The sequence below is a fragment of the Zophobas morio genome, unplaced genomic scaffold (assembly GCF_036711695.1).
Source record: "Zophobas morio isolate AGI-343-1 ecotype UQ-CSIRO unplaced genomic scaffold, CSIRO_AGI_Zmor_V1 ptg000054l, whole genome shotgun sequence".
NCBI classification, from domain to species: Eukaryota; Metazoa; Arthropoda; class Insecta; order Coleoptera; family Tenebrionidae; genus Zophobas; species Zophobas morio.
In genome coordinates, this window is record NW_026972159.1 from 3,867,364 (window position 1) to 3,885,601 (window position 18,238).

Here is an 18,238-nt window from a genome sequence, read left to right on the forward strand (position 1 = left end):
ATTAAAAATTGAAAAGTTCAAAAGTTGGAAAATTGAAAAAGTGAAAAATTTAAACTTGAGAACACGAAAAATTAAAAAAAAAATGGAATTGTAAAAGTAAATAAAATAGAAAACCGAAACGAAAAATTACAAATCGAAAAATCGAAGGATGAAGAATTGAAAAAATAAAAACTAATAAAACCGGAACATTGAAAAACCCAATAACTGAAAAATTAAAAATTAAAAACTAAAACTCAAATCGAAAAATTAAAAAGTGCAAAAGTTGGAAAATTGGGAAACTGAAAAATTTAAAGTTGAAAAAACCAAAAATTAAGTTTCTAAAAGTTGAAAAACCGAAAAATTAAAAATTCCAAAAATTGAAAAAAAAAACACCGCCACGAAAAATTATAAATCGTAAAACTGAAGAAATGAAAAATTGAACAATCTAAAAATACAAAAATTAAAAATGAAAACTCATGAAATTGCAAAAATGCAATTCTAAAACTTCCAAAATCTAAAAATTGCAAAATTTAAAAATGAACTCGAAGCGTTGCGTACACTTGAAGAAACAAAAAAATTAAAATTTTGCAAAATTTGAAATCGAAAAATTGAAAAAAATTGTAATTGAAAAAACAAACAATATAAAATCGAAACATTGAACATTCGAAAAATCGTAAAAATAAAGAAAATAAAAAACTGAAATGAAAAATTGCAAATTGAAAATTTAAAACTTGAAAAGTTCAAAAGTTGGAAAATTGAAAAAGTGAAAAATTTAAACTTGAGAACACGAAAAATTACAAATCGAAAATTTGAACTAATAAGAAATTAAAGAATCAAAAAATTGAAAATCTTACAATTGAAGAAACAAAAAACCGCAAATCGAAAAATCGAAGGATGAAGAATTGAAAAAATAAAAACTAATAAAACCGGAACATTGAAAAACCGAATAACTGAAAAATTAAAAACTAAAACTCAAATCGAAAAATTGAAAAGTGCAAAAGTTGGAAAATTGGAAAACTGAAAAATTTAAAGTTGAAAGAACGAAAAATTAAGAAATTTGGACTTGCAGAAATAAATAAAATAAAAGACCGAAGCGAAAAATTACAAATCGAAAATTTGAACTAGTAAAAAATTGAAGAAACGAAAAATTGAAAAAATTGAAAGTGTAAAAAAAAGAAAACTGAAAACCGAAATGAAAAATTGCTAATCGAAAATTTGAACTAACGAAAAATTAAAGAGACGAAAAATTGAAAACTGAAAACTGGAGATACTTTAAATTAAAAAAATTGGAGGATCTAAAAATTGAAGAAACAAAAAAAAAATTCAAAACCGCAAATCGAAAAATCGAATAACTGAAAAATTAAAAATTGGAAACACGAGGAACTCAAATCGAAAAATTGCAAAATCTAAACAGTGAAAAATTCAGAAGTTGAAAAATTGAAAAACTGAAAAAACAAAAAAATGAAAAACAGAAGAAACAAAAGAAAATGAAAAGTTGAAGTGAAAAAATTGCGGAAGATTAATTTAGGTTTGTGGAGGTTATTAGAAAACAAAAATTGCAAAAAAATCATAATTTTTCATAGAAGAGTGATTTCTAGTTCAGGGGCGAAAGAAGTTCTGTCGTATTAACCTTCGACCAATTTTTTAACTTACATATCTTTACAGTGGCCCCGCCCACTGCTCTTGGCTCCTCCGCCTTGGTATAATACGATTTCTTGAGGCGGACCTACAATGTTTTTGAAGTGGACTTTTTCTTTCGTTTAAAATAAAACAAAATCTTTTATTAGGTTAATCGTTTGTATTTGTTGCAATATTCGAGCCACTTTTTCCGCGCTTAAGCAACGCACAATAATTACAGTGTCGTTCCACCCTAGCCTTTCCTCGCGGCACCGACTCTGCTCGCCTCACAGGTGAAAGTTAAGAAGTTACCATTAATAATTCCCATGAGCTCACCCAAGCGTGGAGGTGGTCGCATCACGTCCATTTTTCATCCTCGATTTTGCATGTTAAGATCGATCAAACGCGTAATTTCGCAAGCCGGAGCATCCAAAATCTCCTAATGGAAAAATTCTTCATCCGTACTCATAATTAGCATCAATCATCGAAGAATAAATTACTAATTTGTGAAAGTCGCTTGTTATATCATTGAGATGCGAATTTACTATTTACGCCAAACATGGAAAAGTCGTAGGTGACCCACTTGCCGGATAAAATCACGGTCATACAAACACGAAACTTCGAAAACCGGCCACAATTCTTCCACATCTTCGATTTCTTTGTCCAGGTTGAGACCCGCTCTTCCATGAAAGCGAGTTTCTCTAATTGCACCTCGTTATTTCGACGCTTTATGTGCCTTCGACCATCACACAAAGCCTTTGTCGAAAATTTCGAGACGTGTCCGACTGTGAGAACTCGAAAAGTGCGCTAAATGCAGCGAGACGACGAAACCTGAGAATCTAATCTTTTTAGTTTTACCCAGCGACCCATTTTCTTACGAGAATCTGACGTTGAGAGCTTTGACGAAGAGGCGATGCGTGGCCTAGGGAATTTCTACTAATTATGCAATTGTTGTGGCATATTTACGTGTGAAATCAGCCAAACATGAAACAGATTCCATGAAGGTGAACATGTTGGCGAATTAAAATTTGAACCTATTAAGTTCCTTGTTTCGCGTGAGGTGATTGTGTGGATCGGCGTATCAGAACTATACACATAATAATATTAAATTATTCCTTCCAGCGTATCTACAATATGGTGGTATTCCGCACAAAAAAATCATAAATACAATTTAATATGTAACTAATAAAAACTGTAAACTAGACACTTATTAGTGGTTAACATTATTGATAATATGACCTCATTAACTTGTTTATGATACTTTTTCTACTAAAATTATCAAGTGGATATCGAAGTTTTTAAAGCGTGTATACAATTAATTAGCTATTCAAATATTTTCTGGACGTTTCATACTTGTAAAATACGAAAAAGTAGCTCGCCCGAAAGCATCGGATTAGTTGTGGAATGTTGAATTTAATTGTTTAATTATTTACTGAAATTTATTTATTCCGCTCCAGCATAAAGATTTGCTATATGTCAAAATTTTGTATAATAATGGGCTTCTTTCTGTACTCGCTACGTATTAATTCGCTCTAATTTTGTATTTTGAACGTAGATTTTTAGAAAAAAATACAAAACTGTAAAAGAAAGTTTAAATCAAAACTTATTTAGTTCGTTATTCGTTTAATTAAAAATTTGATACATGAATCCTTTATTGAAAAATTTTGATGACGTCATCTCAAATGTTTGCTGAGTAAATCCTACTTAAAGTGTGTAAAATAATATGCGTCTATTGATGTGATTTATTAATCCACCATATTTTTCTATAGATTTTTCCTCAAAAATATCTTTGAGAAGAAATTGTGGATTTTTCAATTTTTTGGTTCTTCAGTTTTTCGATTCTTGGCATTTCTATGTTTTTAATGTCTCAATTTCTTGATTTTTTAACTTCTCGACTGTTCGATGTTCGATTTCTCGACTTCTCGATTTTTCAGTTTTTCAATTCTTCAATTTTTCAACTTTCGGTTTTTTGTATTTTTAAGTTGTGTCAAGTGTTTCTCGATTTCTCGATTTTTTAGATTTTCGACTTTTCAATTTCTCGTTTTTCAAATTTTCGATGTCTCAATTTTCAGATATTTCAGTTTTGGAATTTTTAAATTTTTTTATTCTCCAATTTTTCGGTTCTTCAATTTTTAGATTCTTTAGTTTTTCGATTTTTGGCATTTTTAATTTTTTTAGTTTTCAATTTCTCGATTTTTCGACATTTCGATGTTCGATTTCTAAATTTCTTGATGTCTCGACATCTCGATTTCCCGATTGTTCAGATTTTCAATTCTTTAATTTCTGGATTTTCAAATTTTCGATGTCTTAATTTTCAGATATTTCAGGTTTGCGATTTTTCAATTTTTTTATTCAAGTTTTTTTATTATTCAATTTTTCGATTCTTCAGTTTTTCGATTCTTCAATTTTTCAGTTTTTCGCTTTTTGCTTTCTCAAGTTTTTTCAATTCTTCGATTTTTCAGATTTTCAACTCTTCAGTTTCTCGATTTTCGATGTCTCAATTCTTCAATTTTTCGATTTTTGGCATTTCTAAGTTTTTGATTTTTCAATTTATTTATTTTTCGACTTCTCGACTTTTCGATGTTAGATTTCTAGACTTCTCGATTTTTCAGTTTTTCAATTATTCAATTTTTTTATTCTTCAATTTTTCGATTTTTGGAATTTTTAGGTTTTTTATTTTTCAATTTCTCGACTTTTCGACTTTTCGATGTTCGATTTCTAAATTTCTGGATGTCTTGACTTCTCGATGTCTCATTTTTGAGATATTTTAGTTTTGCGATTTTTCAATTTTTTTTATTCGTCAATTTTTTTGTTATTCAATTTTTCGGTTCTTCAGTTTTTCAATTTTTCAATTTTTCGGTTTTTGACGTTTCCAAGTTTTTGATTTTTCAATTTCTCGATTTTTCGACTTTTCTGTGTTCGATTCTTCGATTTTTCAGATTTTCAATTCTTCATTTCTCGATTTTCAAATTTTCGATGTCTCAATTTTCTGATATTTCGATTTTGCAATTTTTCAATTTTTTGATTCTTTAGTTTTTCAATTCTTCAATTTTTCAATTTTTGGCATTTCTAAGTTTTTGATTTTTGAATTTCTTGATTTTTCGACTTCTCGATTTTTCAGTTTTTCAATTATTCAATTTTTTATTCTTTAATTTTTTTGATCCTTTAATTTTTTCTGTTCTTCAACTTTTCGATGTTCGATTTCTGGATTTCTGGATGTCTCAACTTTTTGATTTCTCGATTTTTCAGTTTTCAATTCTTCAGTTTCTCGATTTTCAAATTTTCGATGCCTCAATTTTCTGAAATTTCAGTTTTTGGATTTTTAAATTGTTTGATTTTTCAGTTTTTCGATTTTTCGATATTCAATTTCTCGATTTTCAAATTTTCGATGTCTCAATTTTGTAATATTTCAGTTTTGCGATATTAAAATTGTTTGATTTTTCAAGTTCTCGATTTTTCGACTTTTCTATGTTCGATTTCTCGATTTTTCGGATTTTCAATTCTGTAATTTCTTGATTTTCAAATTTTCGATGTCTCAATTTTCAGATATTTGAGTTTTGCGATTTTTCAATTTCTAGATTTTTTAATTTTCCGATTCTTCAATGTTTCGATTTTTCAATTTCAGTTTTCTAAATTTTAGACTTTTTAATGTTTTGTTTTGAGTTCCCGAAATTTTTCAATTTATAACATTTCAGTCTTCGGAATTTTTGTCAATTTTTCGATATTTCAATCTTTGTATTTTTTCATTTTAGATTTTTCAATGTTTTCAATTTTTTGTTGGTCAATTTTTCGATTCTTCAATTCTTCGATTCTTCAATTTTCCGATTCTTCAATTTCTCGATTTTTCGACATTTCGATGTTCGAATTCTCCATTTTTTGGATTTACAGTTCTTCAGTTTCTCGATTTTCAAATTTTCGATTCTCCAATTTTTTGGATTTTTGGCATTTCTAAGTTTTTGATTTTTCAGTTTTTCGATTTTTCGACTTTCGATTTCTCGATTTTCAAATTTTCGATGTTTCAATTTTGTAAAATTTCAGTTTTGCGATATTAAAATGTTTTGATTCTTCAATTTTTCGATTTTTGGCATTTCCAAGTTTTTGATTTTTCAAGTTCTAGATTTTTCGACTTTTCCATGTTCGATTTCTCGATTTTTCGGATTTTCAATTGTTTAATTTCTTGATTTTCAAATTTTCGATGTCTCAATTTTCAGATATTTCAGTTTTGCGATTTTTCAGTTTGTTTTTTCTTCAATTTTTCGGTTTCCCAATTTTTCGGCATTCCATTTTAGGGATTTTTCAATTTCTAGATTTTAAAATTTTTCGATTCTTCAATGTTTCGATTTGTCAAATTCAGTTTTCTAAATTTTAGATTTTTTGATGTTTTGTTTTGAGTTCCCGAAATTTTTAAATTTTTTAACATTTCAGATTTCGGAATTTTTGTCAATTTTTCGATATTTCAATCTTTATATTTTTTTATTTTAGATTATTCAATGTTTTCAAATTTTTTGTTGGTCAATTTTTCGATTCTTCAATTCTTCGATTCTTCAATTTTTCAGTTTTTGGCATTTTCAAGTTTTTGATTTTTCAATTTCTCGATTTTTCGACATTTCGATGTTCGATTTCACGACTTTTTGGATTTTCAGTTCTTCAGTTTCTCGATTTTCAAATTTTCGATTCTCCAATTTTTGGATTTTTCAATTTTTTTATTCTGCAATTTTTCAGTTATTCAGTTTTTAATTTTTCGATCTTAGGCTATTTCGATTCCTCGATTTTTCAGTTTTTCGGTTTCCAAATTTTTCGACATTTCATGTTTCAACTTTTCGGATTTCGATTTTTCGGTTTTTCAATTTTTGTATTTTCAAAATTCATTCGATTCGATTTCAACCAATTTTTTTAATAATTTTTCTGAATATTAAAATGATCTTCAATCATACAGTTACAAAAATGGGGACAAAAATTCGCCCAAAAACCATGTGGTGAAAAAGGTGACAAAAAAGGACAACAAAAGCGACAGAAAAAAGATGCCACAAAAGACCATAGAAAATGGAACAAAGAAAGACGATAAAAAAGAGCGGAAAAAGACACAAAAAAGGCGTACAAACAAATAAGGGGTAAATAAAATGACAATAAAGGCGACGAAAAAGGTGAGAAAAAATAAAAGAGGAATCAAAACAATGCCACAAAAAATCGACAATTTTAGACATCATCAAGTCTTTGGAGTGAATAAGAAAAAAATGATTAGCGATTTGTCATTTTTACGATAATCGAATTCATGTGGAAGATTTCCCAGAAGTCGTTTTTTGTTGCTTTCGAGTTAATTAGTAAAAATGTTTCTAAGAATTTTGTGACAATTATTTCATTTTTTCATGATAATTCCTATAAATAAAAATAGACTGTTAAACTACAGGTACAAAAGCACGCGATGCATGTTTCAAGTGAGTCATTAAGTTTTTGTCAAAGATAAGGAAAGCGACAAAAGCAGCGATAAAACAAAGGACAACAAAAAAAGAGACAAAATATTGATACACTAATAAACCACATACGTGTCCGCGTAGAATTTTATGCAAATACCAGTCTAAGAAATAAATAAAGAACATAAAAGAAGAAAGAACACAAAAAAATTACACAACACAACAACAAAGGAAGAATGATTTATTAAAATTGATCGTGTAAACACCTGTGAGACAAAAGTTTCATAACGCTTTTGTAACGTCTTAAATTAGTTAAAACACCAAATCTTACAAAATGTAGTGTCTGCTAATGCACTTAAACAGTTATATAAAGATTCCCGAACGTTAGAAAAGCCTTTATTTTTTAATTCGCGCCTTATATCTCGCGCTCACATACACTCAGCGCTTCAAAATTACCATAATGGAATTCAACTCAACGTATTCATTAGCACATGTCGCTTATTTTTTATCAGTCCAACCACCCCTCACCACAAGACGTCACGCCGCCGCCTAACCGCAGCTTACCTTTCAAAGCAGCAATTTGTCCTCCATAATTTAACATGAACAACGGTTCAACGACTACAAATGAGCTTTAAAAGTCCGAAAAAAGAAAGCCACACTCGAGCATCACGAAAGGACCGTTCCGCCATACCAAGCGAGTAAATTAACCAAAACTGTTTTAATGCCAGTTGAACTGTAAATTTTGAAATAAATTAACAGTTCTTGAACTTGACGCCATGACCAATCCGGATCGCTCGATAATTAAACCCGGAGTTATTCTTTTGTCAATCGCAATCGAATTAAAATAACGCGAGTGCATGGAGCTTGCGGTTGGCTAACGAGCAACGGCTTCTGTTACGCAAGAGCTTTCAGATCAATGTTACGTTACGTAAGAGAAAAGGCTCAAATGCAACGCGGGATGTATGGAATGTTTGCTTAATTGCACGTTGTTAAATCGGAGTTCCTTTTTACAAATTGGAGGCGAGTGACAGTGCGGTTGGAGTTAGTTGGAAGTGTAGCAGATGTGCAACTGGTATTTGAGAAAGTAAAACTAGAGAAATGTTCATGCGTCGTAATTATGGACGAAAAAGCAGCACTTTCTCTACACTGTAATTATAGTTAAAAGGTGCATTGTGGAAAAGTGCGACACACGACTTATTTAGTATTGTATACAGAAGTACTAATTCTCTTTGCGACACAACGTTTCACAATATATTTGTGTTTTTTTTGCAGAAGCAGAAGGTTCTGCAAGATGTTGGTGCGTTGTGTGTTACTTTCACGGCGCGGATAAATAAATCAGCTCATGAACTATACCATCATCCTTAAATATAGACGTATTTGCACTAAAAATCATACTCCAATCATTTAATAAAAGAAAATTGTATATTGCCGGAAATTTCGAAATTTTGTAAATACATAATACATAATAAACTAATTATCTTACTAAATGACCATACAGAGATTATCAAGTTTAAAGCTTTTTTAAAGTTTAGGAACCGGTTTAAAGAAGCTCAGTTAATTATTTATTTGATTGCGATTAAATTTTTAATACGGCGTTAAAGAGCCACATGACCGATTCTACGCCAATCAGACGTCGCTAAATGCCTGATTAAATGCATGGTTAACTTAGTCTCAGTTAAAATATTCTACAAACTGGCCCTAAATCTGTGAAATCCCCACTTCCATTGTTAATTTCAGCTAAGAGTGTAAATTTTTGTATTCAGACCAGTTACTCTTCTGATTTTTTAACCTTAATTTTTTTCCAATCTAGTCAAAAAAATATTTCTTGTTTTTTTTTCGCTTTATGTTTTATTTTTATCGCATTTTAATGGCTTTTGTCGCATTTTTGTTCTACTTTTTGGTAGTTTTTCACCTTTTTTGCAGCCTTCTTTCCGTCTTTTATCGCCTTTTTTGTCGCGTCTTTTTGGTGTGTTGTTCTTTATCGCCTATTTTGTTGCGGTTTTTGGCTCCCATTTAATATTTTTGTCGTCTCTTTTTTGCGAAGTTTTTCAGCTTTTTTGTCGATTTTTAATTTCCTTTTCTTGGCCACTTGTCCTTTTTTGTCCCCTTGTTTTTTTAGTAGTTTTTTTGTCCGCCCTTTTTAATCGCTTTTTTCCGTATTATTTATCATCTTTTTTTGTTCATTTACTCCATTTTTATCGCATTTTTGTACAATATTTTGTTTTATATTTTTTGTCCCCTTATTTGGTTCTTTATTATTTTTTTTGCCCCTTATCTTTTTTTTTGTCCCATTTTTTTGGTTTCTGTTTTTCCGCCTGGTTTTCGTTGCATTTTTACCCTTGTTCATTTCTTTTGTCTTATTTTTTGTCACTTTTATTGTTTTTTTTGTCGCCTTTTTTGACTCATTACCTGTTTTTTTTTCAGCCTTCTTTCAGATCTTTTTTGTAGTTTTTGCTGCTATTTTTTAATTGTATTTTTCATTGACTTTTTTGTTTGTAGTTTTTTTTTGTCCTTTTTTATCGCATTTTTTGGCCTCTTATGTTTTTTCTTGTTGCCTTTTTTTGTTTACTTTTTTGTCGCCCTTTTTTTGGTCTCTATTTTTCCGTCTGGTTTTTGTTACATCTTTGCCCTTTTTGATCGTTTCTTTTGTCAATTTTTTTAGACGCTTTTTTTTGTCGCCTTTTTTTGAGTCTACGGTTTTTTTTTGTCGTCTTTTTTTTGACTCATCTTTTTTTTTGTCACTGTTTTTCCGCCTGGTTTTCGTTTCCGTTTTGGTCCTTTCTTTTTTCAATTTTTTTTAAACGTTTTTTTTTTGTTTTTTTTGGTCGCCTTTTTTCACTCATCTTGTTTTTTGTCGCTCTTTTTTTGGGCTTTTATTTTTTTAATCTGCTCTTGTTCGCATTTTACCTGATCTTTTTTTTTTAGTCTTTTCTTGCTATTTTTTATTTGTATTTTTGTGTTTTTCGTTGTCTTTTTTTTGTCGTTTTTTGTCCTTTTTTGACGCATTTTTTGGCCTCTTATCATTTTTTGTTTTTTTTGTTGCCTTTGAAATAATTTTTGTCGCATTTTTGTCTACCTTTTGGATCTTTTTTTCGCCTTTTTTGTAATCTTTTTCCGTTGTGTTTTTTTTGCTTCTGATGGCCTTTTTTTGTCGCGTTTTTTGGATCCCTTGCATTTTTTTTCGGTTATTTTTTGTCTGCCTTTTTTTTCTTTTAGCCGCCTTTTTTTTGTCACTTTTGTGGTCCTTTTTTCATAGCCCCTTTTTTTGGTCTCTGTTTTTCCGCCTGGTTTTTGTTGCATTTTTGCCATTTTTGGTGTTTTTTTTGTCAATTTTTTTAGACGCTTTTTTTGTCGCCTTTTTTGTCACTTTTATTGTATTTTTTGTCGCCTTTTTTTGAGTTATTACCTTTTTTTAACTCAATATCTTTTTTTTGTTGCCCCTTTTTAGGCCCTTATCTTTTTTTCTGATCTTTGTTGTAGTCTTTTGCTGCAATTTTTTAATTCTCTTTTTGTGATTTTTATTGTCTTTTTTTGTTCGTCGTTTTTTGCCCTTTTTTGTCGCATTTTTTTGGCCTTTTATCATTTTTTGTTGTTTTTTGTTGCCTTTTTTTGTCACTTTTGTGGTCCTTTTTTTGTCTTTTATTTTATCTTATCTTATCTTATCAATTTTTTTAGACGCTTTTTTTGTCGCCTTTTTTTGAGTCTACGTTTTTTATGTCGTCTTTTTTTTGACTCATCTTTTTTTGTCACTGTTTTTCCGCCTGGTTTTCGTTTCCGTTTTGGTCCTTTCTTTTTTCAATTTGTTTTAAACGTTTTTTTTGTCGCCTTTTTTTCACTCATCTTTTTTTTCTCGCTATTTTTGTGGGCTCTTATTTTTTTAATCTGTTTTTGTCCGCATTTTTCCTGAGTTTTTTTTTAGTCTTTTCTTGCTATTTTTTTAATTGTATTTTTGTGTTTTTCATTGTCATTTTTTGTCGTTTTTTATTCTTTTTTTGGCGCATTTTTGAGCCTCTTAATTTTTTGTTGCCTTTGAAATAATTTTTGTCGCATTTTTGTCTTGCTTTTGGATCTTTTTTTCGCCTTTTTTGTAATCTTTTTCCGTAGTTTTTTTTGCTTTTGATGGCCTTTTTTTGTTGCGTTTTTTGGATCCCTTGCATTTTTTTTTGGTTATTTTTTGTCTGCTTTTTTTCTTGTCTTTTAGTCGCCTTTTTTTTGTCACTTTTGTGGTCCTTTTCTCGTAGCCCTTTTTTTTGGTCTCTGTTTTTCAGCCTGGTTTTTGTTGCAATTTTGCCCTTTTTGGTCGTTTTTTTGTCAATTTTTTTAGACGCTTTTTTTGTCATTTATTGTGTTTTTTGTCGCCCTTTTTTAGGTCATTATCTTTTTTTCTGGTTTGTTTTTATCTTTTTTGTCCGCTTTTTTTCTGTTCTTTGTTGTACTCTTTTGCTGCAATTTTTTAATTGTATTTTTGTGATTTCTATTGTCTTTTTTCCGTCGTTTTTTTTGTACTTTTTTTGATGCATTTTTTTGGCCTCTTATCATTTTTTGTTTTTTTGTTGCCTTTTTTTCATGTGATTTTCTTGTCTTTTTTGTCAATTTCGACCTTTTTTGGGCCCTTTTCCTTTTTTTTTTTTTGGTCTGTTTTTGTCCGCCTTTTTTCTAATGTTTGTTGTAGCCTTTTGCCGTAATTTTTTAACTGTATTTTCGTGATTTTTTTATTGTCTTTTTTCGTCAGTTTTTGTCCTTTTCTAGTCGCATTTTTGCCTCATTATCCCTGGTTTTTTTTGTTTGCCTTTTTTTTCCCATGTGATTTTTTTCGCATTTTTGTCCTTCTCTTTGATCCGTTGCTTTTTTTTGGTTATTTTTTGGCACCTTTTTTTTGTCATTCTTTTTAGTCTCCTTTTGTCACTTTTATGAACCCTTTTTTTCTCGCGTTTTTTGCCGCATTATCTTTTTTTTGACTCCTTTTCTTTGGGCCCTTCTAATTTTTTTGTCTGTTTTTGTCCGCCTTTTTTCTACTCTTTGTTGTAGCCTTTTACCGCTATTTTTTTTCCATTTTCGTGTTTTTTTAATTGTCTTTTTTTTTCGTCGTTTTTTGTCTTTTTTTTGTCACATTTTTTGGTCTCTTACCTTTTTTCCATGTGTTTTTTGACGCATTTTTGTCCTGCTTTTGGATTTTTTTTACCTTTTTTGTGATCTTTTAACTTTTTTGGTCGCCTTGCCGTTTTTTTAGTAATTTTTTTCTCGTTTTTTTTTTGGTAATTTTTTAGTCACCTTTGTGATCACTTTTATTGTGTACTTTTTTAACTCATTATCTTTTTTTTTTGTCGTCGTTTTGGGGCTCTAATCATTTTTTTTGTCGTGTTTTGCCGGCCTTTTTTCTGGTCTTTTTTGTGGCCTTTTACCAGTATTTTTTGTTTTTTACTGTCTTTCGTCGCTTTTTGTCTTTTTCTGTCCCTTATCTTTTTTTTTGGTTGCCTTTTTCCCATGTGATTTTTGACGCATTTTTGGCCTGCTTTTGGATTTTTTTTTTTCCTTTTTTGCAGTATTTTAACGTTTTTTTTGGCCTTTTGTGGCTTTGCTGCGTTTTTTTATCCCTGACCTTTTTTTAGTAATTTTTTGCCTGTTTTTTTTTCTCGTATTTTTTTGGCAATTTTTTTGTCTTCTTTGTTGTCACTTTTATTGTCTACTTTTTTGACTCATTATCTTTTCTTTTTTTTTGGTCGTCTTTTGTCGGCCTTTTTTCTGGTCTTTTCTGTAGCTTTCTACCAGTAATTTTTGTGTTTTTAATTGTTTTTTTTATTCTTTTTTTATCGCATTTTTTAGCCCCTTTTGGTTTTTTATGCCCTTTTTAATTGCCTTTTGTTCCATGTAATTTTCTGGTTGCATTTTTGTCCTTATGGATCTTCTTTTTTCGTTTTTTTTTTGTTTTTTTTTTTGACTTCTTATGGCGTTTTGTTGTCATGTTTTTTTTTTTGATCCCCTATCTTTTTTTTGGCGCTTTGGTTGTCCTTGTTTAATTGCTTATTTTGGTCTGTTATCTTTTTTGTCGCCTTTTTTTATTGCCTTTTTTCCCGCGTGGTCTTTTGTCGCATTTTTGTCCTGCTTTTTGGTGTTTTTTTTTCCGCCAGTTTTTGTCCTGCTTTTTGGTGTTTTTTTTTCCGCCAGTTTTTGGTTTTTTTCCGTTTTTGTGTCATTTTTTGACCCTTTTTTATGTTTTGCCGCCTTTTTTATAACTTTTTTTTGTTTTTTTGAAATGTTTTTCGTCTTTTTTGCCACCTTTTTGCGCTTTTTCTTTGTCGGGTTTTTTGTCTGCCTTTTATTTGACCTTTTTTGCCTTTTTTCGCAGCGTTTTCCACTTTTTTGTCGGCTATTTTTGTCGATTATTTAATACTCTTTTTGTGGCCTTCTGTATCGTCTTTATTGTCGCTTTTATTGTGTTTCTTGGCCCCTTATCTTTTTTCGCCTCTTTTGGTCATTTTTGGGTCCAGCATTTTCAAACTTTTTGGAAGCCTTTTTTTTCACTATTTTTATCACCTTTTTACCTATTTTTTATCGCCTTTATCGCGTTTTGACTTTCTGTACTGTTTTTTAAGTCGCTTTTTTATGTTTTTCCTCGTCTGTTTTTAATACTCTTTCTTGCAATTTTTGTTTTTTTGGTTTTTTTGGCACTTGTTTTTATCACCTTAAAGTCACGGTTTTTTATCGTTATTTTTCTCGCTTTTTCTGTCGCCTTTTTTGTTTTATTTTTTTATTGTTTTTCTTATCTTTATTAAAAAGTTGATGAAATGATTACGAAATTTTAATACGAAAAGCTCGCTTGAAACATCACTTAGTTTAACAATCCACACAATCATATCCTTATTTTAACTCACGGGGGTTATAAAAATTAAATTCTCAACATTAAATTTTATAATTCATCTAAGAAACTGGATTTGTTTTATTTCACTTCAGCAGCGGGGGAAATTTTCTCTAAATAGTTTTACACCATCTTTTTAATAAAAAAATCAGCTCAATTACATCGACTATAAATTTTCTAAAATTTTGAAACCGGCTTTTGAAATCATAAGCAATTCTTTACCTCTATCCTAGTTCTTTTGTGTCCACCGTCCCCAATTTGTGCATTCATCGTATCGCCTCCATTTCATGAACTGAAATTTCATTAATTCGAAGCATGACCACGAGTTGTACACGAATTCTACGGTTCTGATTCACCGGACTAATTTAAGTTTCTAGCACACGCTTAGTCTTCGCCGAGTTCAATAAATTTACTACATTGCGAATTTGAAATGTACAAACGTCAACACATCAAAATAAATCAGCCGAACGTGATGAGCAAAATATGACAGCGTATTTTGTAATGGTTTAAAAATAGCCCCGGTACGAGCACACTTGCCCCGCCCATTGTGATGACTGTTTCATTGGTTATCTGATGATCCGTCAGTGTAGTGGGCGGGGCACCGAACTCTTTCATTTGTGCGCTTTTTATATCGTGTCTTGACGTGGAGACCATATGGCATACTTAACCCCGCCCACACGCCGCATAAGATACGGTGTTGGGCGGAGGGTGGGGCTTCCAACCAGGTGTACATGTTTGTATTGACTATGAGACCTATATACTTTTGTAAAAAATATTAAGGGAAGTTTTTTTTTTCAGTTACGACTCCTACACCACCTCCTCGGCCTTGGATCCCTTTAGCTAGGCCAACATCTAACCGACCGACATGTAAGTAGTCAAACGGCTCTCATTCGTCAATAATTATTTTAAAAACCGCAAGAAAGTTAAATTATTAGTGTAATGGTACTCATAAAAGAAAAAGTTGCTCCATTAGAACCTACAGCGGACCCATAATGTGGAAATCTGGACCCCATTAGCATAAAAAACGCGACTTTCATCTTCCAAATTTCACGCAAACAAAATCGTTTGAATAATTTTTTCGTTTCAGGTATTTTCACTGTGATGTGTTATAATGTTTTATGTGATAAGTACGCAACACGACAAATGTACAGTTATTGTCCAAGTTGGGCTCTAAATTGGGACTATAGGAAAAAGGGTATCCTAGAAGAAATAAGACATTACAGCGCCGACATAATAAATTTACAAGAAGTCGAAATGGAACAATTTTACAACTATTTTTTACCTGAACTTAAACAAGACGGTTACGCTGGAATCTATTCACCAAAATCCAGAGCGAAACATATGGCAGAGAGCGAAAGAAAGTACGTCGATGGTTGTGCCATCTTCTACAGAACATCAAAGTAAAAATCGACTCTATACAGTTTCCCGGTTTTCATTTTTTAAATTCCAGATTTACGTTAATCAAAGAACACTTAGTAGAGTTTAACCAGTTAGCGATGGCCAACGCAGACGGTTTGGACCACATGCTTAACAGAGTCATGCCGAAGGACAACATAGGGCTCGCTGCGCTCCTACAGACGACAGAAGCAGCTTGGGAAAACAGTAAGTTAATCGCGCAAGGACCCATTCTCGCACCCGCTCCTTTCGCGCTTTTCGTCAACGACCTAACGACATTCTTTCTTCAGCTCCAGCGGATGCACCATTCGTCCAACAACCCATCCTAGTATGTACAGCACATATCCATTGGGATCCCGAGTTCTGCGACGTCAAGCTGATCCAGACGATGATGCTAAGCAATGAGCTCAAAACGATACTTGAAAAATCTGCTCAAACACTTAAAGCCTCCGAGAACGTGAACGCAGACGCGAACAGCATCCAGCTCGTTCTGTGCGGCGATTTCAACTCGTTGCCGGATTCGGGCGTCATCGAATTCTTGAGCACGGGAAGGGTTTCGCAAGATCATAAGGATTTCAAAGACTTTAGTTATAAACAATGCCTGGAGAAGATCCTGAGCTGTGATAAACCTAATGAATTTACACATTCCTTCAAGCTCGCTTCTGCCTACAATGACGAAATAATGCCGTTCACAAATTACACGTAAGTGGTCTTTTTCTGAGTTGTGGTTGGTTGAAATGTTGGTGCTGTGATTAAGTGACGCGCATGTGACTTTCCAACGATGGCTAGATGGTTATTTTGAAATTTAATTTTAATGATACCATATAATACGAAGAAAGAGGTTTACCGCTTTTGTCTGTTGTTTTTTCATTTCCTTTAGTTTTTTGATTTTTCGTTTATTCAATTTTTCGTTTCTTCAGTTTTCCGTTTTTTCAGTTTTTTGATTTTCCAAAGTTTTCATTTTATACTCTTTTAATTTTTTCAATTTTTCAATTTCTTGACGTCCAAAAGTTTCTATTTTTCGATCTTCATTTTTCGATTTTACAATATTTAGTTTTTTCGATATTTAAGTTTCGCGACTAAAAATCGGAAAAAATGAAAAACTCAAAAAACGAAGCAAATCGAAGAACTGAAAACCGGAAAAATTGCAACATTGAAAAACTAAAAATGGAGAAATTAAAAATCGGGAGAAATTAATGAGTAGAAAAATTGGAAGACTCGAACATTGTAAAATCGAAAAATTATAGGAAAGTCGAAAAATTGTAATATTGAAATTTCGAAAATCGAAAAAGCGAATAAAAGAAAAAGTTTTCAAAGCCAGTAATTAAAAAATGGAAAAATTCTAAAATTCGAAAAATGGACAATTTTAAAAATTATAATTGTTATTAGCGACATATTTGAAATGAAAACTAAAAAAAAATGTAATTAAAAAGTTGAAGAAACGAAAAATGGAAAAATCGAGAAACTGGAAAATCTGGAATTAAAAAAACGAAAAAAAAATTATAAAAATCTAGAAGTTGAATATTTAAAAAATTGAAAACCGAAAAATTGTAAACCTGAAAATTGAAAATTTTCACATTTAAAAAAATATGCATAGAATATGAACATTGAAAAAAAGAAAGAAAATAAAAACAGAAACGAAAAATTTTAAATGGATAAATTTAAAAACTGAAAAATGTCAAGTGTCAAAATCAGTCCTATCTTATCGAATACTAGCCCCGCCCACCCGCCCTCTATTTTCTTAGAAGGTATGTCATTTGCCAAAATCTGTCTTATCTTAGCTAGTACTGGGTAAAATAAGACTGGTTTTAGTAAATGACACCTCCTAAGAAAATAGAGGGTGGGTGGGCGGGGCTAGTACTTGGTAAGATAAGATGATTTTGGCAAATGACATATCCTCTAAGAAAACAGGGGGCAAGATCCTAAAATTTAAAAAGTGAGAAAAATTTTAAATTATAATTATTATTAATTGCACATTTGAAATGAAAACAAAAAAATCCAAAACTTGAAAATTTAGAAAATTAAAAAAAAACAATAAAATTGTAAATGGAAAAATTTGAAAAATGAAAGATTTAAACATCGAAAAAATATTTTCAAAAATTCATGAAATTGCAAAGCAAAAAATTGGAAGACCCAAAAATTGTAAAAATCGAAAAATTATAGAAAAATCGAATAAAAGAAAATGTTTTCAGAGCTAGTAATTGAAAAATGGAAAAATTCTAAAATTCAAAAAATGGACAATTTTAACAATTATAATTGTTATTAGCGACATATTTGAAACGAAAACTAAAAAGAAATGTAATTCAAAAGTTGAAGAAACTAAAAATGGAAAAATCGAGAAACTGAAAAATCTAAAATTGAAAAAAGGACAAAAATGAAAAAAATCTAAAAGTTGAAAATTTAAAAAATTGAAAATTTAAAAAATTGAAAACAGAAAAATTATAAATCCGAAAATTGAAAAAAAGAAAGAAAATTAAAATAGAAACGAAAAATTCTAAATGGATAAATTTAAAAACTAAAAAATGTCAAAAGTGCCAAAATCGGCCCTATCTTATCAAATACTAGCCCCGCCCACCCGCCCTTTATTTTCCTATAGAATGTCATTTGCCAAAATCTGTCTTATCTTAGCTAGTACTGGGTAAAATAAGACTGATTTTGGCAAATGACATAGCTTCTAAGAAAATAGAGGGTGGGTACTTTGTAAGATAACTGATTTTGGCAAATGACATACCCTTTTAGAAAACGAAAGATTATAAAAATGAACATATGAAAAATTGTAAATGAAAAAATTTGAAAAATGAAAAATTTAAAAATCGAAAAAATATTTTCAAAAAATTCATGAAATTGCAAACCAAAAAATTGGAAGACCCAAAAATTGTAAAATCGAAAAATTGTAGAAAAATCGAATAACAGAAAAAGCTTTCAAAGCCAGTAATTAGAAAATGGAAATATTCTAAAATCCAAAAATTCAAAAAATGAA

At 30.6% G+C, this 18,238-nt stretch overlaps 1 protein-coding gene across 3 annotated transcripts in view; it reads left to right on the forward strand.

The window, feature by feature from the left end:
- The window catches only part of Twin (twin), a 96,201-nt gene that overhangs the window by 71,815 nt on the left and 6,148 nt on the right, over window positions 1-18,238 (forward strand). For all 3 annotated transcript variants that reach the window (XM_064074546.1, XM_064074545.1, XM_064074547.1), the window contains exons 4-7: window positions 14,662-14,730; window positions 14,951-15,263; window positions 15,314-15,465; window positions 15,549-15,960. In XM_064074546.1, the coding sequence (XP_063930616.1) occupies window positions 14,662-14,730; window positions 14,951-15,263; window positions 15,314-15,465; window positions 15,549-15,960 (946 nt within the window). The remainder of the gene's footprint in view (window positions 1-14,661; window positions 14,731-14,950; window positions 15,264-15,313; window positions 15,466-15,548; window positions 15,961-18,238) is intronic.